Here is a 24,973-nt window from a genome sequence, read left to right as displayed (position 1 = left end):
CCCCAAGGAAGGCCTCTGACTTCACCTCATACCTATATTTTGCCTCAGTCAGCTGCTACCGCCGCCAAGAGCCCCAAGGGAGCACAGAGTCCTGGGGGTTTCGATGACAGCACACTGCCGCTGGTAGACAAGAGCCTTGGTGAGTAGAGGCAGCATTTCATCCATTCCTGAGCTCAAGAGTAGGTACCCACATACATTGATGGTAACAAGGGGGAGGGGAGGAGATAGGCCCTCTCCTACTAAGATGGCTCCATGGTTGAGGGCCCCTCTCCCTGCTTGCAGCCTTTTGGGTACTTCATTTCCATAGCATCTGCATGGGTGCCAAGCTGGGGGATGGCTGCCAGGAGACAGAGGTTGGGCAGAAGAATGCAAAGACATTAGTGACAGAGGGCTGGTGTTGGGGGGTGGGTTTGTCTGCCCTAGTCCCACTACACCTTACCCACTGCTTGCAACCAGCCACCTGCTCATGCCTTGCAGATGGTGAGAAGGCAGGCAGCCGGGATGTGATCCCCATGGATACACTTGGTCCAGGTGAGAGCAGGTGTGCGGGCTTGTTCCCTGATCAGGAGGGGTGAGGCTGTGAGGGGCCTACTGGTTGTAAGGGATGTGTTTGTGATGAGAAAGCTTTCCAAGGAGGTGCTGGTTGGAGAAGAGATTTGGTTCAAAGGTCCTCAGGGAATGAGGTGGGGTGGTGAGAGCTGGCTCCAGGACAGAGTATATGTGGACTCTGCAATAGCCGCATGTTCCAGGGGTCCACTCTGTCTGGGCTGAGGAGATCACCTGTTCCTACAGTGCCACTCCTTAGATCTTTCTTCACAGCTCCCACCCTACCCCATTCCACAGACGGATACTCTACTGTGGACCGGAGGGAGCGGAGGGCCCTGGGCAGCAACTCTGCAGGGGAGGGCTCTGAGAAGGAACCATTAAAAGTAAGTGGCGGGCTGGGGATTTAGCTCAGTGGTTTCGCCGCCTGCTGCGCAAGCGCAAGGACCCAAGTTCGATCTCCGGTACCAAAAAAAAAAAAAAGTAAGTGGCCATGAGCAGGTTCCCAGGGAGGCTTTGGAGCTTGCCCAAAAGGTAGCCAGGCAATGTTGAGTTTGACCTTGGACAACACTGAGGCGGCACTCACTGGTGGGGCAGCTGGACCATGGGACCTTGCCCAGGAAGCAGCCCTTCATAGCAGTCAGCCTGTGAGTGCTGATGGGTTTGTGGCTCATGCTTATTGGGAGGAAGGGGGCAGGGAACAGAGTTCCCCCGCTGTACACTGCAGAGGACCAGAGAGCCTGAGCAAGCAGGTATTCACACTTCTCTGTATGCATGTGTGTGGGCAAGGTGCCTGCCATAGTCTGGTGGCAAGGACAGCACCTGCTACCTGCTCTGTGCCAATCCCCTGGCTTCATGCACGGGCCTCTGTGTGCATCCATGTGCCACCCAAGCCTGTGTGAGCCACTCCAGCTCAGCTCTCTTGTGCTGCCTTGGAGGGGCCAATCCTTACAGCACTGCCTTGGCCCCACTGACCAGCCCAGCCCTGCCCTTTAGCTGCAACTAACTTGCTTTGTTCTGCCTCTAACATACTGCTGCTCACCCACCCACCCACCTACCTGTGTGCTGCAGCCCGACCCCAGCAGGAAGGCCCCTCCTTCTGGGCCCAGCAGGCCTGCGGTCAGGCTGGTGAACGCCGTGGGGGACTCTAAGCCTCAGCCTGTTGACTCCTGGGTCTAGCTTGCATGCCTGGTACGTTTTCTTGTCTGGTGGTTCTCTTGTCTGGTTGTTTGTCCATTTTCCCTGAGCAGGGGCTTCTTGTTAATCTGCTGCTTGCATGCTCTGCTCTTCTTGTGTGCTCCCCAGAAAGCACAGCAGGCCCAAGTGCTCATCTTAGGTGAGATCAGACAGAGGTCCTCTCAGGGCTTACAGCCCTATCCTAGGCACTGTGAGATCAGGGACCAGCCCCTAGACCTTCAAACACCCCTAGCACAGGGCTCCACAAGGATGCAAGGCAGGCTGACCATGGACAGCTTGGGGCTGCTCTGTAAGGGTGGGCCCGGGCAGGGAGGATTTGGAGGTAGTGAAGTGGGGCTCAGGCTTTGCTTACCCCCTTCCACGCTTGGAGTCCTGTGGATGTGAGACCCCCCAAGCAGAGGGACCCTGCACTGAGCCACTTCTGGCTAGGGCCATCATGGCTGCCACAATGCATCTTTCTAGAACCTCAGTAACTTCCAGAAACTGACCTCCAGCGGTGGTCAAGTGAGTCAAGATTTGCCTTGGTGTCAAGTCACGTGGGGTTGCTCTAACCCCCTAAAGGTTTTCACCCGCCCTACTCTTGACCTACAGCAGCTGGAGCTTTTGTTCACATCTCCTTCAGTGTGGCCCATGGAAGCAATTGCCCTGTCTGTCTGTTGCCCTGCCCCATTCTGCTGGCCCTTCCTGTGTGTTTGGCTGCAGGGTCTACCTTTCCCTCCCTCTGCAGGGCCTGGGTTCAGCCATTTGTTCTTAGAGACTGGATCGCCAGGAGAAGGGCCATCCTGGGCAGACCCTGTCATGGAGCTTGGAGCCCTCTGGTGGCAGGGGTTTGGTGGAGCCTCCTGCCCTGAGCCAGGGCCCGATTTTCTGCATACTCTCCTGTCCATCCCTCCCTCTGCTCTCCTGACCTAACTCCAAGGCCTGAGTTAGCTGTTTACTGACATGGTGCTGTGTGTGAGTGAGCGGAAGAATGTTGGGGCGGGGCCCAGGGAGGCAACAGGGGAAGGAGCCTGGCTTTGGTTTGGCAGAATAGGAGAGTGTACCCCATATGCAAGTGCCCCAGAGGAGCAATATAGACTGGGGGAGGAGGTCCTGGGGACAGGCAGCCAGGCAGGGAGAGGGGGTAAAGCAGTTGAATTCCAGAGGGGATCCCCTGGCTAGAGCCCCATCCTGCATGGCAGGTTGACCATGGGCAGCTTGGGGCTGCTCTGTAAGGGTGGGCCCAGGCAGGGAGGCTTTGGAGGCAGTAAAGTGGGGGTCCGGCTCTGCTTACCCCCTTCCACCCTTGGAATCCTGTGGATGTGTGAGACCCCCCCCCCCCCCCAAGCAGAAGGACCCTGCACTGAGCCACTTCTGGCTAGGGCCATCATGGCTGCTACATTGGATCTGTCCAGAACCTCAGTAACTTCCAGGACTGACCTCCAGCGGTGGCAGGAGACTGCTGTTCAGTGCCTGCTGTTTGTGACTTAAAAACAGAAGAAAAACACTGATAAAAAGCATTAAGATGAAACCAAAATAAGATTGTATTGGTAAACATCTAAATTTTTGTAAGAAAATTTAAAAATTAAAAAAAGCAAAGTAATTTCTTGTCTTGTCAGCGCCCTGCTTACAATCCGCCAGCCCCTCTCAGTGCTGAGGGTGAAGGGTGGGGAATGGGCAGAGACAGACATCAAGTTGCCATCTGCTGTGACCAGCAGGGGGCTGACCCTTGGGCTTTTCCCCATACCCTTCCTCGGTGTGCTGCTGACCCCCTTTCTAGGCCCAGAGGAGTGGGCTGGCTTCTGGGTGGTTAGCTGACCCTGAGCCCAAGAGCAAGGTCTTGGTCAACATTGGTCCGGACTAGGAACTAGACCCCTGCTAGGGCACTGGAGACTCTCGGGTGGCCAGCAGTCTACTTAGGTAGTTAAGGCTTGAGTGCCAAGGTGGCAGCTGGGGCAGCTCTGGACATAGGTCAGCACAAACCAACTCTGCTTCATCATTTACCAGGTGGGCAATCAGCAGAAATATCCAACCAGCCCAAGCCTGCCTTTCTCTTCTGGTAAACAAGACTGGGTGGGACAGGGAAAGGAAGGGCTTTCACTTACACTCTAGGTCACTGGTGTGTCTAGTAGGGCTGGGCACTCTATATAATCCCATGCCCACCTAGTCCAGCACCTCCTTGGTCAGAGATGGGTGTGAAGACTGGTCAGTTGCCCTGTTCTGGCTTTCCAGGGAGACAGACATCCTGGTGGACCGAATGTATTCCTGGCCTAACCAGCAGCAGTGCCAAGCAGGGTTAGCTCCCTTTCCACTGCTGTAACCAGGAGCCCTAGGCTGAGTGTGATACCCAGGACCCAGCCACTCATGAGCCAGGCCTGTAACATTAGCATCCTCTCAAGAGGGCTTGGTGTGGGCTTGGTGTGTTTGATGTTGAAACTGAGGCCATCAGGACAAAAGGAGTGGTGTGGTGATTGAGAAGACTACTCAGTTGCTCTTTTTTTTTTGGTACCGGGGATTGAATTTAGGTCCTTGTGCTTGTGAGGCAGGTGGCGGAACCACTGAGCTAAATCCCCAGCCCTGTTCTCTTGTATATAAATATTTAGATCTTTAATTTCTATTTTATGTCTTAAACTTTTTATTGTTGTTGTTTTTTGGTGTTGGGGATCAAACTCAGGATCTTGGGCTTGCAAGGCAGGTGCAGTGGCACTGAGCTAAATCCCCAGCCCTAAACTTTTTTTTCGAGACAGGGTCTCACTCTGCAGCTCAGGCTGGCCTTGAATTCACTATGTAACCCAAGCTGGCCTTGAACTGGCAGCAATCCTCCTACCTCAGCCTCCTGAATGCTGGGATCACAAGTGTGTGTCACCACACCCAGCTTGTAAACATTTTAGTATATAAGATTATTACAGCTAGCTGAGTTCAATAAAGAGGTTATGACTTATTCTTAAAAAGGGAGAAATTTGAGTCAGAAGTGTGAAGGGAGTTAGTAGAAGGTACTGTCACTCCAACACTGATGGCACCTGGTAACAGCAAACCTCTAGGACAGCCTGAATGTGAGTCCATCAGTTTCCAGATGTTTGCAGCTTCCTCACCCTTTCCTAGATCTAATGGATTTGTCAGTGCCTGTGGACCTATGCATGTACACAGCTTACTGGAATTACATTTGCCAGTTAGTGACACTCTTATTGGCTCCCCTCCAGTTTTTTGTTATTTTTCACAGTGCTAGGGCTTGGGCCTAGTGCCTCGTGCATACTAGACAAGTGTTCTACCACTGAGCTATATCTTTAACCCCTTAGTTCAGTCTTTATCAACAGATATCGTCCAGATATAATGTAGTGGTTTTGTATAGCGAGCTCCCTACACTTTGAAGTGTGCCAGTGTGTGATAATTTGGAAGTGCAACACAGAAGGGCAGCCTGAGCAAGGCTCAGGCCTCACAGGCCTGAAGTATGCTTTATATTTAAGGAAAAACCCCAGAATCACAGATGTGAACTCAGCAGGAACATGTCCATCTCATCCTTCTGAACCAGATTTGGCAGGGTTGCCCAGAGCAGGGTGGGCAGTTAAGACGGCACTGGACTGCCTTAGCCTTTGTAGACAGCCTTCTCCAGGCCATCCACCACCTTCATGTACTCCAGGTAAGAGCTATAGTGTGTGCATTCAAAGCTGCTGCTCCCACGTACATATTTCAGGAATTCTGGTGCTCCTGGGACGATGACATTGTCAGCCAGAAGTACTGTCCCCTTCCGCAACAGGCCACATTCCTGTAGGGGACAGATGAGGCAAGAGGGTTACAGTACCTGGTAGATCTACCCCAAAACAGGTGCTTTCCCCAGGTTGCTGCTTTACACACTATCCTGTGTCCAGCCCAAGCGTCTGGGTCTCTCTGATTGTTATTTTCTCTGCAGAGCAGCCACTGCAGGAAAGGGCTGTGCTAAGTTGCAGTGCCTCCTCTGGACCATCAGCTCCATAAGGACAGGGACCTTTTGTTCTTCCATTTACTTCTTTTTTTGTGGTGGTAAGGATCAAACCTGGGGCCTTGTGTATGCTGGGCAAGTGCTCTACCATTGAGCTACACCCCAGCTTCACTCCTATATTCATCCCCACCCACTAAAACATTATGTGGCACATAGCAGTTGGTCAGTAAATGCTGCATGAGTGGAGAAGGTGGTGGGGCCAGTGTGTAGCCAGTGTGTCCCTTAGATATTTAGTGCTAGGCATATAGTGCTAGGCATATAGGCACCTGCAAGGGATACATTCTAGGGGCTTGGGCTGCTAATGTAGTCACTAAGGTGAGATCCAGCCTGCCTAGGATGACTGCAAGTTTGAGGGGCCAGGACCAACCCCTCCACTGACAGGCATGCCCTCTGGGGGTCTGTTCTGGACAGCCCAAAGCTCCTGCATTTGCAGACTACTGTTTCCACCAGAAACACTCAAGGGTTCCTGGGCCTGGACTCTGTCCAGGACTTAGTTATTACTGGACATGGTGCCACAGGTAATGACCCCTAGGGTCCACTGTCAGGGAAGAAACATTATACATAGGCAAGCTGTCTGTCTAAGCTGGGAGGTGGATCTTCTTACATCACAAAAAAAATAGTAGAGGAACATTGAGAGGAAACGTGTCCTGGTGGGGGAGGGGCAGCTGGAGCAAGGGATGCCGTCTTGGAATGGAGTTGACTTTGGAGGTGCCCCTCCATCATAAAAGTTAAAGAAAGTAATCTCAAACATCAAAAGCAAAATCAGACAAGTGATCTGGGGATGTAGCTCAGTGATAGAGCACTTGCCTAGCATGTATAAGTCCCTGGGTTCCATCCCCAACACTGAAAAAAAAAAAAAGAATCTGACCTAGGTGTCTCAAATCATGGGCAGCAGGTATCTTAAAAGCACTGGCATTTAACTCTTAGCCCTTCAAGGGTGTGCCCTACTCTTAAACAGTCACACAGTGTTCTGTCTGGGGGTAGGGGGGGAGTCATTTCCAGTCAGTGAGCTTTAGGAGAAAGCTAAGGAATCTGCAGGGGCCCTGTGGAAAATGAAGCTCTGAGGTCAAAGGACAATCTCATGTTCCAGAATTTGAACAGGAAGTACCACTATAAACCAAAATATATTATTTTCTCTTAAGAAAAGCTGAAAATATTGGCTGAAAAGACGTAAAGACCTGCTCAGCATGAGGGCACAGATTCCCAGAACCTGAGGTGGGGCTCCCTCTAGGTCTGGAGCAGGAAATGTACAATGTGAGGAGGGTGTTTGGGTCCCCAACTCTTAAGGTCAGCCAGGGACTAGGGATCCAGCTTCAGGAGGCACAATTTGCCTATCAGTAAGACTACTGACCCTAAAATTCCATTAGTTTTGGGCCAGAGATTCAGCTCAGTGGCACCTTGCCTGCCTCAAAAGCACAAGGTCCTGAGTTCGATCCCTGGTGCCAAAAAAAAAAAAAATCCATTAGTTCATCATGGCAGAAAGAAATGTTGGTCACCTTTGCAGGGTGCTAGGGGCCCACTGTTCCTTAGGAAACTCATCTGAAAGGGAAGAAGGCAGCTCCTGTCCTGCTTGTCTTCAGATCACCTGAGCCTCCTGAGGGACCACTGGGGCCACCTGGAGAATACTGGCCGAAAGTACACTGGTGTCTGAGCAAGCCCATGGCTGTCATACAGCACAGAGACAGTGGTGTGGGAGGGAACACAGCCTTGCAGGCTGAGTGGTTTCAAACTGTCCACCATGCTGGAGACTCTTCCCTTCACACGTGGAGGCTCATTCTTCTCCTCTTGGACAAGGGCTAGACTTGGTAATGCTAACAGAATAAGGCAGAAGTGATAGTATTAGGTCATAAAAAGGCACTAAGGCTTCTTCTATCCACTCCTGCCCATCCACCATGCTGTGAAGATTCTCAAGCAACCCTGTGAAGACACCTGTGTAACAGGGCCTATGGCCTCCCGAAGTAGCCATCCAATTCTGAATTGCCACCTGTCCCTAAGCCTCTTAACCTACTCCTTTGATGATCGCAGAGCTGACTAATGGAGTGGATGGCTGGGTCTCCACAGTGCCAGGCTGGCCTGTACAAGCCATGGGGTAGTGAGCCCCAGCTTCGGGTCTGCAGAGCACATTTTAAATATACAGCCATTTCCAGTTTTAAAAGTACAGCTATTTCCAATTCATGCCTTCTCTTCTTTTGAGATAATTACCAGTTTTGAACCAGCGCTGAGAAAACTATTAGTTTCCTAGTTACTGAACTGCAATATTTGCTACTTTTCTAAAACCAGGCCCCTATAATTATCAGATGCAATGAAAGCTGCTGAAATCCACTCCTGTGACACCAACCCTCCATCCAAGTGCAGCTGTCTCTTCTCTGCCTTCAGTACCCAATTTCCAGGTTCATACCCCCTTGTTAGTGTGGGCCTCCCTCTGCCCAAGAGAAATCCCCATGACTGTCTTGTCCTGGCCTACAGGTCTTCTTTCTACCCTACTCCCTCACCCTGCCTGTCCCCTTGGCCAAAGCAGATTCTCTGGTCTAGCTTCTAGCCCCAGACTCCCCTCTTTTGAGTATTAGGGCTCATACCTGTAAAATGAGTCTAGGGTTGTGTGTAGTAGTGCACACCTATAATTCCTGCACTCAGGAAGCTGAGGCAGGAGGATCGCTGCAAGTTTGAGGCTAGCCTGGGTTATGTGAATTCAAGGCCAGCCTGAACTACACAGCAAGACCTTGTCTCAGGGAGGGCAGGGGAAGGGGAAAAAATTAGAACCAAGATACTCATGTAAAGGCACAAGATTCCAAAGATGAATGTAACTGTATTTTATACCTAAAATGTACCAATAAACTTAATGGAAAAAAAAAGAAAAGACCTTGGCTCAAAAAAAGCAGGGGGTGGGGCTGGGTCCCCTGATTCACCTTCACCAGTCACCCATCTTATTCTACCAGAACAACCAAAATCCTTCTAGAAAACTGCTCACCCCACCCTCACCTGCTCAAAGCCCTCCATGCCCCAACTCTCTCTGTTGCCAGGACATTCTGTGCCTTTCACACCCACCAGGCCTCTGCCTGTGCTGGTTTCTTGTCCGTGTCCTGCCCACAGTGGCACTGCCCTGCCATGGCTGAGCCATTCACATTCAGGGTCTTGCTGCACACAGGTGTCCAACTCCTGTGACAGCTGTGGGTGATGACACCAGAGAGATGAGCTGCTCAATGTCCCCTTTTGGCCACCAGGAAGGGATCAGCTAGTGTGTCCCTAATGCCACTCATTAATTGTCAGTCCATAAGGGGCTTCCCAATGCCCCAAGCCCTAGCCATTTAGGGAGTGAGGATGCCTCCCAGTCACTGCTGGGGTCTTGGCCAGGTGAGGTAGGGTGAGCAGCAGCGCTGAGGAATGGGAGGAGTGTGAGGGGCTAAAGGGCTATACAGCAAAAGCCTCAGGAGAAAAATCCAGGACACAACTCTTTGACTGCGCCAGCACCAGCTGGGGCCCAGTCTGGAGCTCTTCGTGGCTCTGGAGCTGCTCTGACTCCTTGGCCCTCTAGCCTCATGGTCCAGGCATTCTGCTTCATGCTGCTCACCCCACCACATGGTAGCATCTTGCACTCAAATTCTGAACAGGTCGTGCTACCTGGCCCCTGACCACACCCCTCCCCCAAACTCTCCCATTTCTACCCAGGGCCTCCACGGCTATTATGGTTTAGATCAAAATAGGCTCTAGAGGAATGAGGCAGGTGTGGCTCACCTTCAGGAGATGGGTGTCTGGCAAGTAGCGGTCTTTCCAGTGGTCGAGGAAGACCATGTCCAGCGTGTCCACATCATACTTCTTCTTCAGCTGGGGGATAAGGTCCTGGGACGCCCCAAGCAGGACAGTGACCTGGAAGAGTGTGCTGTTAGCACCATCCCAACAGGGACACAAGAGCCCCTGCCTGGACACCCACATATACACTCCCCCAACAGTTTATTCTGAGGCTGTGGGGAGACAAGTCTGCACTCTGCTCCTTCCCTCAGGGGGCAGTGAGACCACCCTCCCAGAAGTACTGGTGGTTCTTTCCTTAACCTTAAGCACCAAGGGGCCTGGCTAGAGTTGATACTCAGTGTTTTATTTTGGGGTTTTATTGTTGGTTTTCTTTTTTGCAGTACTGGGGACTGGACCTAGGACCTTCATACTTAGCTATATCCCCATCCCTTCTTAATTTCTTTTTTTTTTTGGTACCGGGAATTGAACTTGGGACCTTGTGCTTGTGAGGCAGGCTGCCTTAATTTCTATTTTGAGATGAGGTCAGGTTAATTTAAGTTGCCCAGGTTGGGCTCAAACTTAAATCCTCCTGCCTCAGTCTCCCAGAGTGTACAGCTTCGCCTGGCTGGATGCTCAGTTTTTGAACTGAGTTCAGGTGTGACCTGGGTCTTCCCCACCTGCCTGCCTAGGACCCTCTGAGCCTCAGTGTTCACATCTGTCACCTGGCTCAGGCATACCACACCTTGTCCTGCAGGCCCGCGAAGTCCAGCATCTGCTGGGTGATGACAGTAAAGTTGGGGTTGATCTCCATAGTGAACAACCGCCCACCAGGTGGCAGCAGGCGGGCTATGCGCACAGCTGAGTAGCCACAGTAGGCCCCCAGTTCCAGCACTAGGGAGGGGCCAAGCTCCCGAATCACACCATCCATGATCTCACCTGTGGGGTGTTTGGGACGTGAGCACCGGTGGACAGAGGGGAACTCAGCAGCTTCACCCTTTCTGCATCAACCAACAACCCCTCTTTCCTCCTCGTCCTCCTTATCCATTGCTGAAGAGGGTCTCTCTCTTTTTTTCTTTGTTTTTTTGAGACAGTGTTTCAATATGTACTTCAGGCTGACTTTTTGTTTGTCTGGTTTTTGGTTTTTTGAGGCAGGGTCTCCCTTTGTAGTTCAGGCTGGCCCTGAACTCACTATAATAGCCTAGGCTGGCCTTGACCTCTAATGATTCTAGTGATCCTCCTGCCTCAGCCTCCTGAGTGCTGGGATTACAGGCATGGGCCACCATGCCTGGCTGAGGAGGGTCTTTTACCTTCTCCAAACCCCCCAGCTCAAGGACCTGGTCCCCACTGCACACACCATGGAGCTCCCCTTGGCTTCCATGCCTTTGTACACACCAGTCCTTCTCTCTTTTCTACTTTTTTTTTTTCTGGTGCCAGGGATTGAACTCAGGACCTTGTGCTTGCGAGGCAGGCATGGTGCTGCTGAGCTAAATCTGAGCCCTCTCTTTTCTACTCTTGCTGACACCCTCAATGTTATGGGCTCCAAGAGGACTGAAAAGGGGCTGCCCCCAGGAGCCAAGCCTAGGGTGGGGGTACAGCAGAGCACACACTTATGCCCAGGGCAGAATTCAAGGCCGGGGGCAGGCCCAGGAGAACCTGCCTAACTGGTTCCCGCCCAGGTCCCATGACACCGAGGCAGAAGTCAAGGGAAACTATACCACCCTCATACCCAGTGAGTGTGGGGTCTACATGGAGCCCTTGTGGAAGGGTCTTGAGGAGTCATGAGAGACCAGTGTCCACAGAGATGTTCACAAAATGTACAAAGTACATTTTGTCAAATCTTCCTCTTTCCCCTCTAGGACAGCAGTCTGGGCAGAGTTCAGCAATGGGTACCCAGGTCTCTGGACAGTCTTTGCCTGGCCTGTGCCTCAAGCTCCTGAGGAGCCCGGCACTCCCACCTCAGCAAGTCCCAAGCTTCCCAACTGCCCCCCACCCCGTAACAGCACTCTTTTGTAAGGTCTATGCTGCCCTGCTCTGCCCCAGGTCCCTGTTTCGGTGTCCACTGGCCAGGCCACTCACCTTTCTTGTTGCCCACGTTCATGGCCCACTCCTTGTGGGAGCAATAATCATCAATGGCTTCCAGCACGCTCTGGGGGTCCCCAGGCTTTGCATGCTCTTGCACATGGCGCAGGATACGCTGTTCCTTAGTGTCTCCCATAATCAGATGTTTGACTGGCTGCAGAATGAACTCATACCAATATATGAGTAACACGGCCCAGCCCCAGTGTCTTAATATCAGCAGGAAGGCCAACAGCACAATGCCCAATGAGGCAGCTACCAACAGCAGAGGTGAGGCCTCCAGCATCTACAGGACGGGTGGCGCATAGAGCAAGAGAAACAAGGTGAGTAGGGTAAAAGAGAGTTTGTAGAAGGGGAGGGGAAGGGTAGAATGAGAGAGGCTTAAGTATTCTAGACCCTTTCTGACTTAACTCACCCTGTCCTCAGTTTGGTGGTACTGTCAATACCTCCCTGTGCTCATGGAGGGCCAAGGTTCAGAGAAGTCAGCTGCATGCCTCGGATTCCTGACTGGGTCAGAACCAGGTGAGCCTGCCTCCCCATGCCCTCTAGCCCCTGTGAGTGGACAGAGCAGGCGTATGCATACCACTGGTGGTTGTGCACTGAAGAGCACAACTCCCTTCCCTGGTGCTTTCCCAGTGATAGAGTTAAGGTCAGGCCATCAGAATGTGCTGAATTGGCATAGGGTTACTTAAACTGGAAGAGGAAGTGAGCGCAGGCAGGCCATGCGGTCTTTTCCTACCCACAGCAGGGTAGAAAGATTTCTTGAGAATGGTGTTCTCCTAGTACCAAGGCAGAAAAAGCTCTTAATCATCAGAGATCCAGGCACTCAGGCTACGATGAACTTGAATAAATAAATTTGAAATTTATTTATTTATCTTCACTAGCTTCACCCCCACCCAATATATCTCTAAGTGATATTCCTAGAATCTACTGCCCTAGTCCAAAGATTTGTCTTAGTCCTTACAAAATTACTGTTCTTTGTAACACATCTTGCTTTGGCCATTTCTTCAGCGCTTATGATTGTGCATATAAAATTAATAACACTTGCATTTTTTTTCTGGTACTGGGGATTGAACCCAGGACCTTTATACTGAGCTACACTCCCAGCCCCTTTTTACTTTAGATTTTGAAATGGGGTCTTGCTAAGTCACTAAGTTGCCCAGGGTGGGCTTGAACTTTTGATCCTTCTGCCTCAGCCTCCCTGTAGAGGCCTGTGCCACCATACCCAGCTATTCTCTTGTCATTCAGCCCTGCATTACTTGGGTTCCTATAAGCAAAGAGCCTTCAGGGAAAGTATGGGGGGGTCCTCTGCCCTAGCTGAGGTAGGAGATAGCTTTGGCCCACAGACCCTCTAAATCCATACATAAGAGCTAGGATATAGCAGCACTTGCTTAGCAATATATGAGGCCCTGGATGGTTCCGCAACAATAAAAACAGCAAAAACCAAAACAACAAAAAACCCACTCAGTGTGAGTGGCCAGGACCCAGTCAGATGTAAGCCAGGAGACTCCAGCTAGCAGGAAGCAGAGTTCACAATGTTCAAAGCAGAAACCCATGATGCAGGCTAGACTCTGAAATGGAAAAGGACATAGGAGGAACTTGGGGCTCTGTGGTCACTCGAGATCCTGTTCTCCAGGGAGACTGTTTGAGGGCAGTCTCAGGACTCCCAGCCTCATGGTGGTTGGGGGAGGGAAGACACTCAAGAGTCAAAGCAGAAGATAAACAGGAGAGTGAAGGCTCTTCCCAAGTAGGGGGCAGTGTGGGCACCCAGACTTCTGGGGAGCCTAGGCCTTGTGGCCTACTTACACAAGGCAGAGTAGATGCATAATCAGCAGGTCGGTGCACACGTGCTCACACACTGCTCTGCCTGCTGGCATCATTGGCTGACTGATCTGGAGCTGCTTCCTAGTCTGGCTCCTATCCTTTGGCGTCAAGAAAGCTCTAGACTCTACTTGTCCAAGCCCAGCACCCAAGTGGAAAGAATTTGTGCGGAGTTCAATTTTACCTTTGGATAATCAATAATATAAACCATAATCTGGAAATGACCAGGGTCCAGCTATCTGAGCCCCTTCCCAGAGGCCAGCCTTGTTTGGTCTTCTCTGATGGGGCAAAGGCAGTGAGTCACCTCTTCAGCCTCAGAAGAGACCACAGGAGGTCTCAGAGAGGTTGTGGGACATCATCTGGAGTGATTCCCAACTAGGGACACAGGGAACAGTCTCTAGTCTTCATGTCTGCATTGGCCTGTGGATTATAGTGGCATCTGTGCCACACAAAGCAAAGCAAAAGAAAGGAACCACTTTGCTCAGGAGAGCCACTGATAAACTTGACAGTGACATAGAAGACCAAGGGCTAGTTACAAAGAGCACATAAAAATCAGTAAGAGGGCTGGGGATTTAGCTGAGTGGTGCTGCTGCCTGCCTCGCAAGCACAAGGTCCCGAGTTCAATCCCCAGTACCAAAAAAACAAAAACAAAACAATGAGAGAGATAATCAAAGGGAACAATGGGCCACCATGGCCAATGTGCAGCTTATGGGAAAAGGCCAAAAGGCTACAGCCCAGGGAGCCAAGAGAACCGGATGCAGGTCTTAGACAGTGTGAGGTGTCCCTGCCTGTGATGGGCCCTGCCCACACCTGCAGGAGGGAGAACCATGCCATCTTCCTAGAAAGCCTGGTGTCTAGCTGCTAGGAGTTCTAGGTCCTGCATAGTGGCAGGTAGAGCACCATGACTCCTGCAGGGCAGGACTGCCATGTGTATGAGGCATTAGAGGAGATGGCAGGGGAGGTAAAACAGTCTCTGCTGGGAGGAAGATCAGGGAGAGGTAACACAGAGGGAGGACTTTTCCATTTTGCTCTTTTCTTCATGGATAGGGATTTCCTAACACAAATGTGTGTTGCTTTATTTATCTATTATCCATTATTTCAATCTATTTATTATTATTAGGAATAGTATTTGAGTGGTGAGATAATGGACAATTTTCTTTTGCTTTCTGTATTAAAAAAAACAAAGAAGGAGGTCAGGCATGGAGGCAGGCATGGTGGCATGTGCCTATAAACCCAGCACTCTGGGAAACTGAGGCAGGAGGATTGCAAAATTGAGTCTCACCTGACATCTTACTGAGACCCTGTCTCAAAATTAAAAGTGAAAACAAAAACAAAAAGCTTGGGATCCGGGCCGGGGATTTAGCTCAGTGGTTCCGCTGCCTGCTTTGCAAGTGCAAGGTCCTGAGTTCGATCCCTGGTACAAAAAAAAAGCTTGGGATATAATTCAGGGCAAAGGCCCTTCGTTCAATCCCCAGGACCACACAAAAGGAAGGACTAGGGTGTAGCTCAGTGGTAGAGCACTTGCTAATATCCCCGAAACCCTGAGTTCAATTCCCAGTACCACAAAACAAAAATCTAGGAACTGTTAGAAATAAATATCAAAAGTAAAAAGGGCTATTATGCTTAAATAGCAAACTGCTTGATGGACCCTAGAATTCTCAAGTGTAAATTTCAATCCCTATAACAATTGATTTGTGTAAGAATTTGACTTTAATTGCTAGGGTCTAACTGTTCATAAATGTGCAGCGACCAAGTCTTTCAGGGTCTGGTGGAAGGGAGCAGAGAAGAGCCACATCTGCAGGCTGGGGCAGCCAAAGCCCTGTTCTCCTTTTTTCTTTTCTTTTTTTTTGGTAGCAGAGAGCACTGCCCACACTGCCTCCTGAATGAAGGCCTTGCCCCCCCTCCTTGAGGGGCCTCCCTGAGTGCAGGGTCCCAATGCTCCTGGACAGTCCTCCTCTGTTTTGCCCAGTTGTGGGGACAAGAAGGGATAGGGGCCATCCCTGGACAGACACTGCCCAGCCAGTGCCTAGAGTTTGGCAGAACAAAAGAAATTGCGAGTGAGGGAACTGGTGTGGGGGGGTCCTAAAAACAGAGCCTAAAGAAAACCACATGGAAACTGGTGAAAGGAACCATCAGAACTGTGCAGATGCTCCTCTCCTTGGATTTCTGCCCTTGTAACCTCCATGGAGAAACTGGACAGTTCCTCTTGGTTTTTGTTTTTTAAAGGGGGAAAGGTTTATTAGGCTTACAGTTCGAAGAGGTTTCAGTCCATAATTGGCTGGCTCTGAGGCAGGGAGGCAGAGGGGCAACAGTTCATGGTGGTAGAAGACAATAAAGCAATAAGGGCAGTTTCTCTTGTTTTGAGTCCCCTCCAGCCACAACTTTGGGCCCACAATGGGGTCACTATTGGGATTAACTGCTCAGGAGCTCTGGGCATGGGCCAGGGGGCTGGGCCATGACAGGGGCCACCACAGATTACACCTTTACATGCTGATCATGACTGCATGAAACATTAAGGAAGATACCAACAAATGAAATAGAAAACTTCATATTGTTAAGATGACAGCACCACCCAGAAGAATCTTCTAATTTAATGCAATCTCAATGAAAAATCCCAAGGGCATTTTTTGCAGAAATAAGAGAAACCATCCTAAATAATCCTACGCAGTCAGACCCATAGGCACACACCTATAATCTCAGTACTTGGGAGGCTGAGGAAGGAGGATCACTACGAGTTCAAGGCCAGCTTGGGCTATGTAATGAGTTCAAGAGCAGCCTTAACTACATAGCAAAATCCTGTCTAAAAAATAAATAAATAAAATAAAATAAAACTCCACAGAATCTCAAGGGACTCTGAATAGCCAATCTTGAAAAAGAAGAACAAAGTTGGAGGACTAAGTGAAATAAACACAAGCTTAAATATCACATGGTTTCTCTCATATGAGAAACCCAAAGTATAAATATATAAAAAAGCAAAATAAATACAGGTAATAGGAGACAGGAAGATGGATCTTTTGCAAATAGGAAGGGGACCAAGGGGGGGGGGACATAAAAACAATTAAAATGTGTTATGTACTTATACCAACTCCCCATGATGAATTTAATTGCTATTTACTGTGAATATGTACTAATAAAAATTTTAAAAGGTTGGAGGACTAACACTTTTTTATTGAAAACTCACAACAAAGCTACAGTAATTAAAACAGTGTGGTACTGGCATTAAGACAGTTATAAAAACCAGAGGAATGGAACTGAGAGCCTAGAAATAAACCTTCATGTCTATGGTCAAATGATTTTTGACAAGGGTGCCAAGACACTCAGTGAAAAAGAAATCATTTCAATAAATGGTGGTTAGAGCAACGGGATATCTACATGCAAAAGAATGAAGTTACACTATATACAAAAAATTCTAAAAACAACAATAAGACCCCTCAAAATGGATCAAAGACCTAGACTAAGACCTAGATTAAGAGCTAGAATTGCCAAGTATGGTAGCACATGCCTATAATTCCACCACTCAGGAGGCTAAAACAGGAAGATTGCTGCAAGTTTGTGGTCCCCTGGGCCACATAGTTCAAGGGTGGCCTGAACTACATAGTGAGACTATTTGAAAACAAAAAAACAGGGGCCAAGGATTTAGCTCTGTGGTTCTGCTGCCTGCCTCACAAGCACAAGGTCACAAATTCAATCCCCAGTACCAAAAAAAACCCCAAAAAAACCCCAACAAACCTGTAAAGCTTGAAAGAAAATATAAAAGTAAAAGTAAATGATCTTGGATTTGGTAAAATATAGGCATCAAAGAAAAATAAGTTGAACTTCATTAAAATTAAAAACTTGTACATCTAAGGACACTATCAAGAGAGGGGAAAGTGTAACCCACACAATGGGACAAAATATTTGCAAATCAAATCTGATGAGGGTTCAATATCCAGAATATATAGCCTGCAATCTCACCACTCGGCAGGCTGAGGCAGGAGGAGTGCTGAGAGCTCAAGACCAGCCTGGGCTACATAGTAAGTTCAGGGCCAGCCTGAACTACAAAGGGAGACCCTGCCTCCACCCCCCACCAAATATCCAGAGTATATAAAGAACTCCTACAATTTAACAAAAAAGAAAAATAACTCAATTTTAAAATGGGATTCAGGGCTTATCATGTGAAATCCCAAGCACCACAAAAATGAAACAAAATAAACACCCACACCAAAGACACAGTTTTGCACTCATCAAAACAGCTTTTTTCCCCCAGTACTAGGGATTAAACTGAGGCTGCCACACTATACTACATACCCAGCCCATTTTTATATATTTTTAAAATTTTGAAACAGGGTCTTTATAAGTTACCCAGGTGATCCTTCTGCCTCAGTCTCCCAGAGCACTTGGGATTATAGGTATGCACCACCATGCCAGCTTAAAATGGCCTTTTTTTCACTCCCAAAGGAAAATAACAAGTGTTGGCAAGGATGTGGGAAATTGGAGTCCTTGTGCACTGCTGGTGGGAATGCTGGTGGAAAACAGTTTAATAATTCCTCAGAAAAATCAAATAAAGATTTACCATATGACACAGCAATTCCACATCCAGATGCGCACCCAGGAGAACTGAAAACAGGGACTCAACCTGACACTTGTTCACTCATGCTCCCAGCACATTATTCACAATAGCCCAGAGGTGAAGGGTGACATTACTGTTACTCGTGTTGTGATGAGCCAGAAAATGATTTCAGAGCCAAAAAAAAAAAAGGGGGGGGGGGTTTCTGTGGCTAACTAACCTAACTGACAAAGCCACCCCCAGCTCATCCCTCCTCCCACACCTAACACATGTCCTCCTTCATTTTCTTTTGTTCTCAGGAAGTGTCTGTATCCAGTATACTTTTCTATCAAATCATGTAAACTAAATGTAACTTCCTTAACCAATGAACTGATGATAAATGGCTTGCTTCTGTATCCCTACCCCACCTTCCCTTAACCCATATAAACCCTGTTCACTGCCACCTCCCGGCTGATGGTTTTGTGGAGAAATCCCCAATCAGTCTGCTGGCATAATAAACTTGCCTCCAATCTCCGGGTGCGTTCTCGATTCTTGCCTTGATCTTCCTATACCACTAAGAGCTGCCACACCGTGTACTGTAAGTCTGCAGTTACAGTGACACGATGAACCTCAAGATATTATATCAGTGAGATAAACCAGATACAGAAGGACAAACACTGCTAGATTTCATGTTCATGGAATGCCTCCAAAGGCAAATCCATAGAGACAGAGATTAGAGGTTACCGGAGGCTGAAGGGAGGGTAGGGGAATTATTGCTTAATGGGTTCAGAGTTTCTGTTTGGGATGAAGAAAACATTTTGTAAATTGTGGTAAAGGTTACATAACATGGTAAATGTCTGATGACTGACAAAAGAAAAATTCTGAGAATTTTGTCCTAATTTATTTACAAAGATCAGAGTGTAGAGGAGAGAAAAAGATAGTTAACCATTAACAGCTCGCTGCTAACAAAATCAACAAAAAGACCCTGTATGTGGAAACCTGGGCTGAGGGTGTGGCTCAGGTAGAGCCTGTGTTTAGCATTTGTGACACCTTGAAATCTAAGCCCCAGTACCCTCCCCCCACAAAAGAAATCCCTGAATGTTGAAACCTTGACTTAAACCCCATCATTGGTGATCAGCAGTGCACTTTTAACCCCAACCAATCCAGAAGCAGTAAGCACTTCTCCTTATAGACTATCTATACCTGGAGTTTGCCTACTTTAAATTATCCCACCTTTCCTATCTATGACCAATGTAGGTTACAGTGCTTTCTTCCCCAAAGGTTACTGGGGTGGGGGTAATTGGGGATTGAATCCAAGGCTTTCACACTGAGCTATTTTATTTTGTGAGGCAGGGTCTCACAAAGTTGCCCAGGCTGGACTTGAACTGGTAATTCTCCTGTCTTGGCCTCCCACAGTGCTGGGATTACAGTGTATACTACCACACCTGGCTCCTCCCCAAAGTTTATGAAGAAAGCTCTTGTCTAGTGGACATTTCCTAACTGTTACGTGGCCCTGGTGCTGGGAGTTGGGAGAATTTGTCCCAAGTCTTGGACTTCTTTTTCCTGGCTAGCATCTGCAATGGTTCAATAAGCCCTTTTTTTTTTTTTTTTTTTAATCCCTTTTTTTTTTACAGTTCTCTTGGGGAGTCTTGGCTTAACATTCCAATGAGTTGTACACTTAGAAATGATAAATTATAAGTTCTGTATATTTTAAAACAATTACAAACAAAACAAATGAGTAGAGGACTTGCCTCACATGGGGAAGGTCCTGGGTTCATTCCCAGCACAGCAGAAAAGGAAGAAAAGAAAAGAAAAAAAAGTGGTGGAACAAAAATTCTAAAAACAAACTCTACACTGGCCTTCTCTTTTTTTCCAAACAGGAAAAAAGGACATGCCATTCCTGATAAGGAAGCAGGACTCAGAAAACCACTGCAGTTTCCAGTTCCCTAGGGAACCCAGGCACTCAGGGTGCCTCTCTCTGCTAAGCTGTCTGCCAGCTGTTGCCCACCCAACCTGTACCCACTGGTGCAGTGTGCCCCTTGGAGGGATGCCCACCTCCCTTCCTCAGCAGGGGAAGCAGCTGTCTTTATCATAGCAGAATCTGCCCACCCCAAGCTCTTCCTTACCACGACCCTTTGGTATGTGCATCCTGCGGCAAGAAGGGATGGGTCACAGCCATTTCTGCACAGATGGTACACAGATCTGGGCAAAGGGCTACAAGAGCATCCCAGTTCCACCCCCTTCCTTGTTATAAGCCCACTGAAGTGGTCTCTCTCCAAGACCAAACTCCGAACTGTGACCTCCATTGTCTCCCCTCACCATTTGTCCTCCTCAAGACCTAAAAAAGGCAATCAAAATGCCTAGCAGTGGGCCAGGAGTAGGCATGGTGGCATATACCTGTCTCAAAAAAAAAAAAGCCTGGCAGTTAGCAGAGGGTGGTGGCATATGTTTATAGTCCCAGCTACTTGGGAGGCTGAGCCAAAAGGATCATCTGAGCCTAGAAGTTAAAGGCCAGCCTGAGCAACACAGTGAGACTCCATCTAAAAAAAAAAGGGTCGGGGATTTAGCTCAGTGTTTCTGGCGCCTGCCTCGCAAGTGCAAGGTCCCAAGTTTGATACCCGGTACCAAAAAAAGGGGGGGGGGCCTTGGGTGGAGGCCCCAGCCACCCTCAGGTTAGGAGGTTTGGATGGGTCACTGACACTCATGGCTGATGTTCTGCAAACCTTTGTGGTAAAGTGTTTTGCTACATCCAGGCTGACATAGTCAAACTTTACCAAGGTCTGCCCTCTTCTGCACCTGAACAGGGTGGGGTAAGGGACTCTACTGGACCCTGATCCTTTGTAGCTCAAAGATATGCCCAACAGCTCTAGTAGCTCCAGAGTCAGGAAATGGAGCAGCAACACTTTTGAGGACATTCCAAAGGATTTTGGTTACCCATTGGGGGGCCCAGGAAGACAACCCACAGCTGCAGATGGCACCTTATGGTCACATCATGGCCTTTTTCTTATTATGCAGATGTAGAATGATCAAGACAAACACACTATGTGGAACTTCCTGGGGTGGTGGGTTCAGGGAGCCTAAGTCACTGCTCCTGCAAGTCTGTGTTTTCCCAGGCCCAAGGGGTGCTCAGGATAGTCTTCCTGTGCTCCAGGCCCACCAAAGACCCCCAGAGGCATTAGGCTTGTCTGTGTGGCAGCCACCTCCCCCAGGGCAACCTCTGGGCTCCTCTGCTATATCCTACCTTTTGGTCACTGTCTTCAAAAGGAAGGCACTCCAAGAATCGAGTTGAGATGCTGTGCATGCCAACAGCACTTGCACTTTTTCTGTATATGCTGTTGCCAGGCAGGCCACTGCTGCCTTTTCCAGTGCCACAGTCCTTGATCTGGATGTGGGTTTTGCCAGGGACTATGCTGTACTTTCCCAGCTGCCTTTGCCCTCACTTGCTAGTTCCATGAGCAGTGTCTCCTCAGTGCTGGAGGACTAAACTGTCTGTAGACAGAGGCTGAGAGAGGAAGCTCAGAGGCAGTTCTGGGAGGCAGGGGAGCTACAAGCTCAGCCTTAGGGAAAGGACCATGGGACTTGGCTCCAAGGCTGCTTCCTCCCCTGTAAAATGAGTGATCACCCCACGTCTCCAGCATGGTGGAGGGCAAGGCTCAGTAAGAGTCTATACAAATCCCAACATCCGCCTACCATGAGCAGATGCACAAGAAGTCAAAGGCAAAGTGGGTGTGGTGGTACACACCTGTAATCCTAGCACTTTGGGAGACTGAGGCAGCTGGATTGGAAATTTGAGCCCAGCTTGGGCAATTTAATGACTTAGTGAGACCCTGACTCAAAGTGAAATATTTAAAAATGGCTGGAATGTAGTTTCATATGAAGGTCCTGGGCTCAGGGCTGGAGATTTAGCTCGGTGGTTCCGCAGCCTGCCTCGAAAGTGCAAGGACCCGAGTTCTATCCGGGTACCAAAAAAAAAAAAAGGATCTGGGCTCAAAACCCAGTTACTGATTAAAAAAGGAATAATAAGAAGAAAAAGAAGATGGGGTAAGAGGCAAGGGGAAGGGGAGAAGGAGGAGGAGGAGGAATTGCTCTTAGTCAATTTAAAATCAATATTTTTGGAGGTCACACAATTGGGAAATACATTAGCTTCTTGTAGACGGTACCCTTGATGTGTGGGTTATGACAACAGATCTGGATTACTTCCCAGAGACCTGAAGACTACTACTGTGAAAAACACTCTTCATTTGAGCCTACAGAAATCTGAGGGGTGACTAAAATGGGATAAAAGTTTGACCTCTGTCTTCATATTATGTCGCTCCTTTGCTACATCTTGAGCATTGGGTCAGATCCTACTCAGCTCTGCATGTAGAACTGTTGATCATCTAAAAATGTCCAAAACTTAAACAAGGGTCAGCTTGCCCTACTGCTCTATTGGAGCCAGTATGTGTCCCTGGCCTCCTTTTCTGCCCCTACTCTTGTGCTACTTTAGAAGCTACAAAAGCCCAAATACCTGAAGTTCTTTGGCAGTATCATAGGGCTCAGATCCACAAGGCCAGGATGTTTTGCTCGGGATGATAGCACCAGATATTCAAAATTTAATAGCCTCAAGGAAAAGTTTACCGTGACTACCCACCCAGTGATCTAAGTCCCTCACAAAAAAATAGGGCCGGGTATTTAGCTCAGTGGCGCTGTGCCTGCCTCACTAAGCGCAAGGTCCTGAGTTTGATTCCCCCCCCACCACCACAAAAAACCCTAAAAATATCTTTTGGAATCATGCCCCTGGCCAATAGAAAACATCAGACTTCAGCCACTTCAACAAAGCAATAAAAATTTGTTCTCTATTTTCTAGGAGCAGCAGCTTGGTCACAGTCTAGATTGTTACCTCCTTTCAGCCATAGTCTCACTTTGGCAGAAGCCCCTTTCTCTCCCAATAAAGCCTTCCCTATGCGGAAGGGTGTGTGTTTGCAATATTTGGCCCAGTCTTGGATCAGGGTCAAAAGATCACAACAGGCCGGGGATTTAGCTCAGTGGTTCCACTGCCTGCCTTGCAAGCACAAGGACCCGAGTTTGATCCCCAGAACCAAAAAAAAAAAACCCAAAAGATCACAACATCCGGTAATGGTTGCTAGGCGAGTCCCTGTTTTTTGTACTGGGGATTGAACTCTGGACCTTGTGGTTGTCGAGGCAGGTGGCGGAACCACTGAGCTAAATCCCCAGCCCTCCCCCTTTTTTTGAGATTGCCTGTTTATTACAGCCAATAGTTAAAGATAGGACCCCTGACTCCCAGCTTCTGTGAGAGGATAGGAGTCTGACTTCGATAAGCCCCAGAAGCAAACCTAGATGTGTTTCCCATGGACCAACTCTGCTTCCCTAATTTTTGTAACTGCTTATTTCCTTGACTCTATTGTACTTCTTACTACCTCATTCCACTGAAACACTCAGTCCCTCTGCACAAAATGGAATGGAGCTCAGTTCTTTCCCCAACTGTCAGTAGTTCCAAAATCTGTTTTTTCCACCTTAACCAATGTCTGGCTGGGTTTCTCTGTGACCTGCTGCCCTCCTCCCTGAGCACTCCTGGTATTCAGTCAGTTCCTATTGTGCCTCAGGAATGGAGTTCCTTCTTTCACAATAAAAAGCGACAGGTCCCCAAATTGCTGGCTGGAAAAAATCCAAATGCCATCTGTTAGGAGAGGACTAGGGTGACTTCCTCCTTCTCTGTCATTCTCATGTAGGGGTGAGGTTTCTGTGTAACACCTAGACTCATTGTGGAAGATTCTGGGCCGGTTCCTGATTAGGCAGCCATTTTGTATATAAAAAAAAAAAGGCCCTGGGGTACACCTCAAGGCCTCCAAAAGCAAACCTGTTGGGGAGATCACTGAACTCCTCTGAACCTGGGGCACCACAGGTCCCACCCCCACCCCCCGACTCCTGAAACTTTTTAGCTCTAATCCTAGCCCGGGACCCAAGTGGGACCCTGCCATGGGTCAGGCCTGGTTGTCCCACACTCAGCAGATCTTACTTCAAGGGCAGGCCAACCCTACAGGTCTGGATTGGCACTCACCGCAGAAGGTCTGTATTGAGCCCCCTCATTCCAGCACAACTCTTTTTTTTTTTTTTTTGGTACCGGGGATCGAACTCGGGTTCTCCCGCTTGCGAGGCAGGCGACGGAACCACTGAACTAAATCCCCGGCCCCTCAGCACAGGTCTTTAATCCCCTCCCCTCCAGTGACCTGCCCTTGTCCTGAGATGTTCCCCCCACTCTAGGTGAGATCTCTTCACAACTACCCAGATTCGCTACTCCCGTCCTGAACTCCTCAACCCGGGTCAGATCCTCCAGCCCACATCGGGAGACCCCCCACCCCCACCCCCACCCCGCCCGCCTCGAGGTCCCATCCCTTCACACTGGCGCAAATTCCCGATCCCAGGGACGATGCCCCTCGGGTTCTAAATCCGGGGCCCAGGGTTAGACTCTCTTCACCATCGTCAGAATGCAGAATACCTCACCCGCAGCCACCAGCCGGCGCACTCACCTCTCAACTAGCCAGATGACCGGGACAGACTGGCGCGTCCAGGGCGGATCAGGCAGCGCGGCGGGCAGCCCCGGCCGCTCCGAGGCCCCGCAGCTATGGCGGCGTTGGCAGCTGTGGCGACACCTCTGCGGAGACCCGGCAGGCGCTTCCGGTGGCGGACGTGGGCTTCTGCGAGAGGGCTGCGGGGTGCAGCGGTAGGTGCGGCAGGTAGGCTAGGTTTCGGGTTGACGGAGTTCCCGTGGGGGTATCCGCACAGCCTGGGGAGTGTTCTTCACGTGGGGTGGTCCGCGCGGCCTGGGGAGAATGTCCCTGCCGGGGTATACACGTGGAGGTGTCCCCGCGAACGGGTTGGAGTGCCCATGTGGGGATGCCCCTGCACAAGTGGATGTCTTGGGTAGGTATCAGACTTGCTTCTAGTCAGGTAGCTTCATTCTCAGATGGGGAAACTGAGGCTGGGGGTGGTTCTTGTCCTAGGTTCTCCTGTGCTGGCTGCACCTGCAGTCTTCAGGAGTTTGTGTCCCCTAACCCTAGCATTAACTGTAGTCCTGACCAGGATGATGTCCCAGCTCCTGAGGTCCCCAGGCACCTCCTCCCTAAACCCCT

General features: G+C 49.4%; 3 protein-coding genes across 64 annotated transcripts in view; 2 read left to right on the top strand and 1 right to left on the bottom strand.

Annotated features, from left to right (window-relative positions):
• The window catches only part of Arvcf (ARVCF delta catenin family member), a 53,409-nt gene extending 50,087 nt beyond the window's left edge, over positions 1-3,322 (top strand). For 18 of the 43 annotated variants that reach the window (XM_021257076.2, XM_021257067.2, XM_021257062.2 and 15 more), the window contains 4 exons: positions 49-139; positions 478-531; positions 820-929; positions 1,615-3,322. In XM_021257076.2, coding sequence (XP_021112735.1) covers positions 49-139; positions 478-531; positions 820-929; positions 1,615-1,722 — 363 coding nt within the window. In that variant the 3' untranslated portion in view covers positions 1,723-3,322. Of the gene's footprint in view, positions 1-48; positions 140-477; positions 532-819 lie in introns of all 43 variants that reach the window. The other 25 variants (XR_015446326.1, XM_087198570.1, XM_087198585.1 and 22 more) reach the window with 8 other exon arrangements.
• A 1,817-nt stretch (positions 3,323-5,139) lies between these two features.
• On the bottom strand, positions 5,140-24,510 carry Comt (catechol-O-methyltransferase). 6 transcript variants are annotated; one of them, XR_015446328.1, is made up of 6 exons: positions 24,371-24,494; positions 11,498-11,783; positions 10,164-10,357; positions 9,428-9,559; positions 7,192-7,506; positions 5,140-5,482 (listed from the first exon to the last, which is right to left on the bottom strand). XR_015446328.1 is itself a non-coding variant. In XM_087198627.1 (5 exons), exons 2-5 carry the CDS (start codon positions 11,781-11,783, stop codon positions 5,303-5,305), a joined length of 792 nt encoding a protein of 263 aa, XP_087054753.1. In that variant the 5' UTR covers positions 24,371-24,510; the 3' UTR covers positions 5,140-5,302. The 6 variants fall into 6 exon arrangements, 4 of the variants coding, with proteins under 4 accessions (XP_087054753.1, XP_012927401.1, XP_087054754.1 ...); XR_015446329.1 differs by lacking the exon at positions 24,371-24,494 and having other exon boundaries at positions 11,498-11,644; XM_087198627.1 differs by lacking the exon at positions 7,192-7,506 and having other exon boundaries at positions 24,371-24,510.
• Txnrd2 (thioredoxin reductase 2) overlaps positions 21,093-24,973 on the top strand; it is an 87,768-nt gene continuing 83,887 nt past the window's right edge. For 11 of the 15 annotated variants that reach the window (XM_087198605.1, XM_021257055.2, XM_021257053.2 and 8 more), the window contains exon 1: positions 24,447-24,577. In XM_087198605.1, coding sequence (XP_087054731.1) covers positions 24,466-24,577 — 112 coding nt within the window. In that variant the 5' untranslated portion in view covers positions 24,447-24,465. Of the gene's footprint in view, positions 24,578-24,973 lie in introns of all 15 variants that reach the window. The other 4 variants (XM_087198616.1, XM_087198615.1, XM_087198609.1 and 1 more) reach the window with 3 other exon arrangements.

Source organism: Heterocephalus glaber, unplaced genomic scaffold (assembly GCF_053883595.1).
Source record: "Heterocephalus glaber isolate CG9 unplaced genomic scaffold, H.glaber_assembly_v1.0 deba00001687, whole genome shotgun sequence".
In the NCBI taxonomy this organism is placed as follows: Eukaryota; Metazoa; Chordata; class Mammalia; order Rodentia; family Bathyergidae; genus Heterocephalus; species Heterocephalus glaber.
The sequence above is the reverse complement of the archived record's forward strand: the minus strand, read 5'-3'. Positions and strand labels throughout refer to the sequence as shown.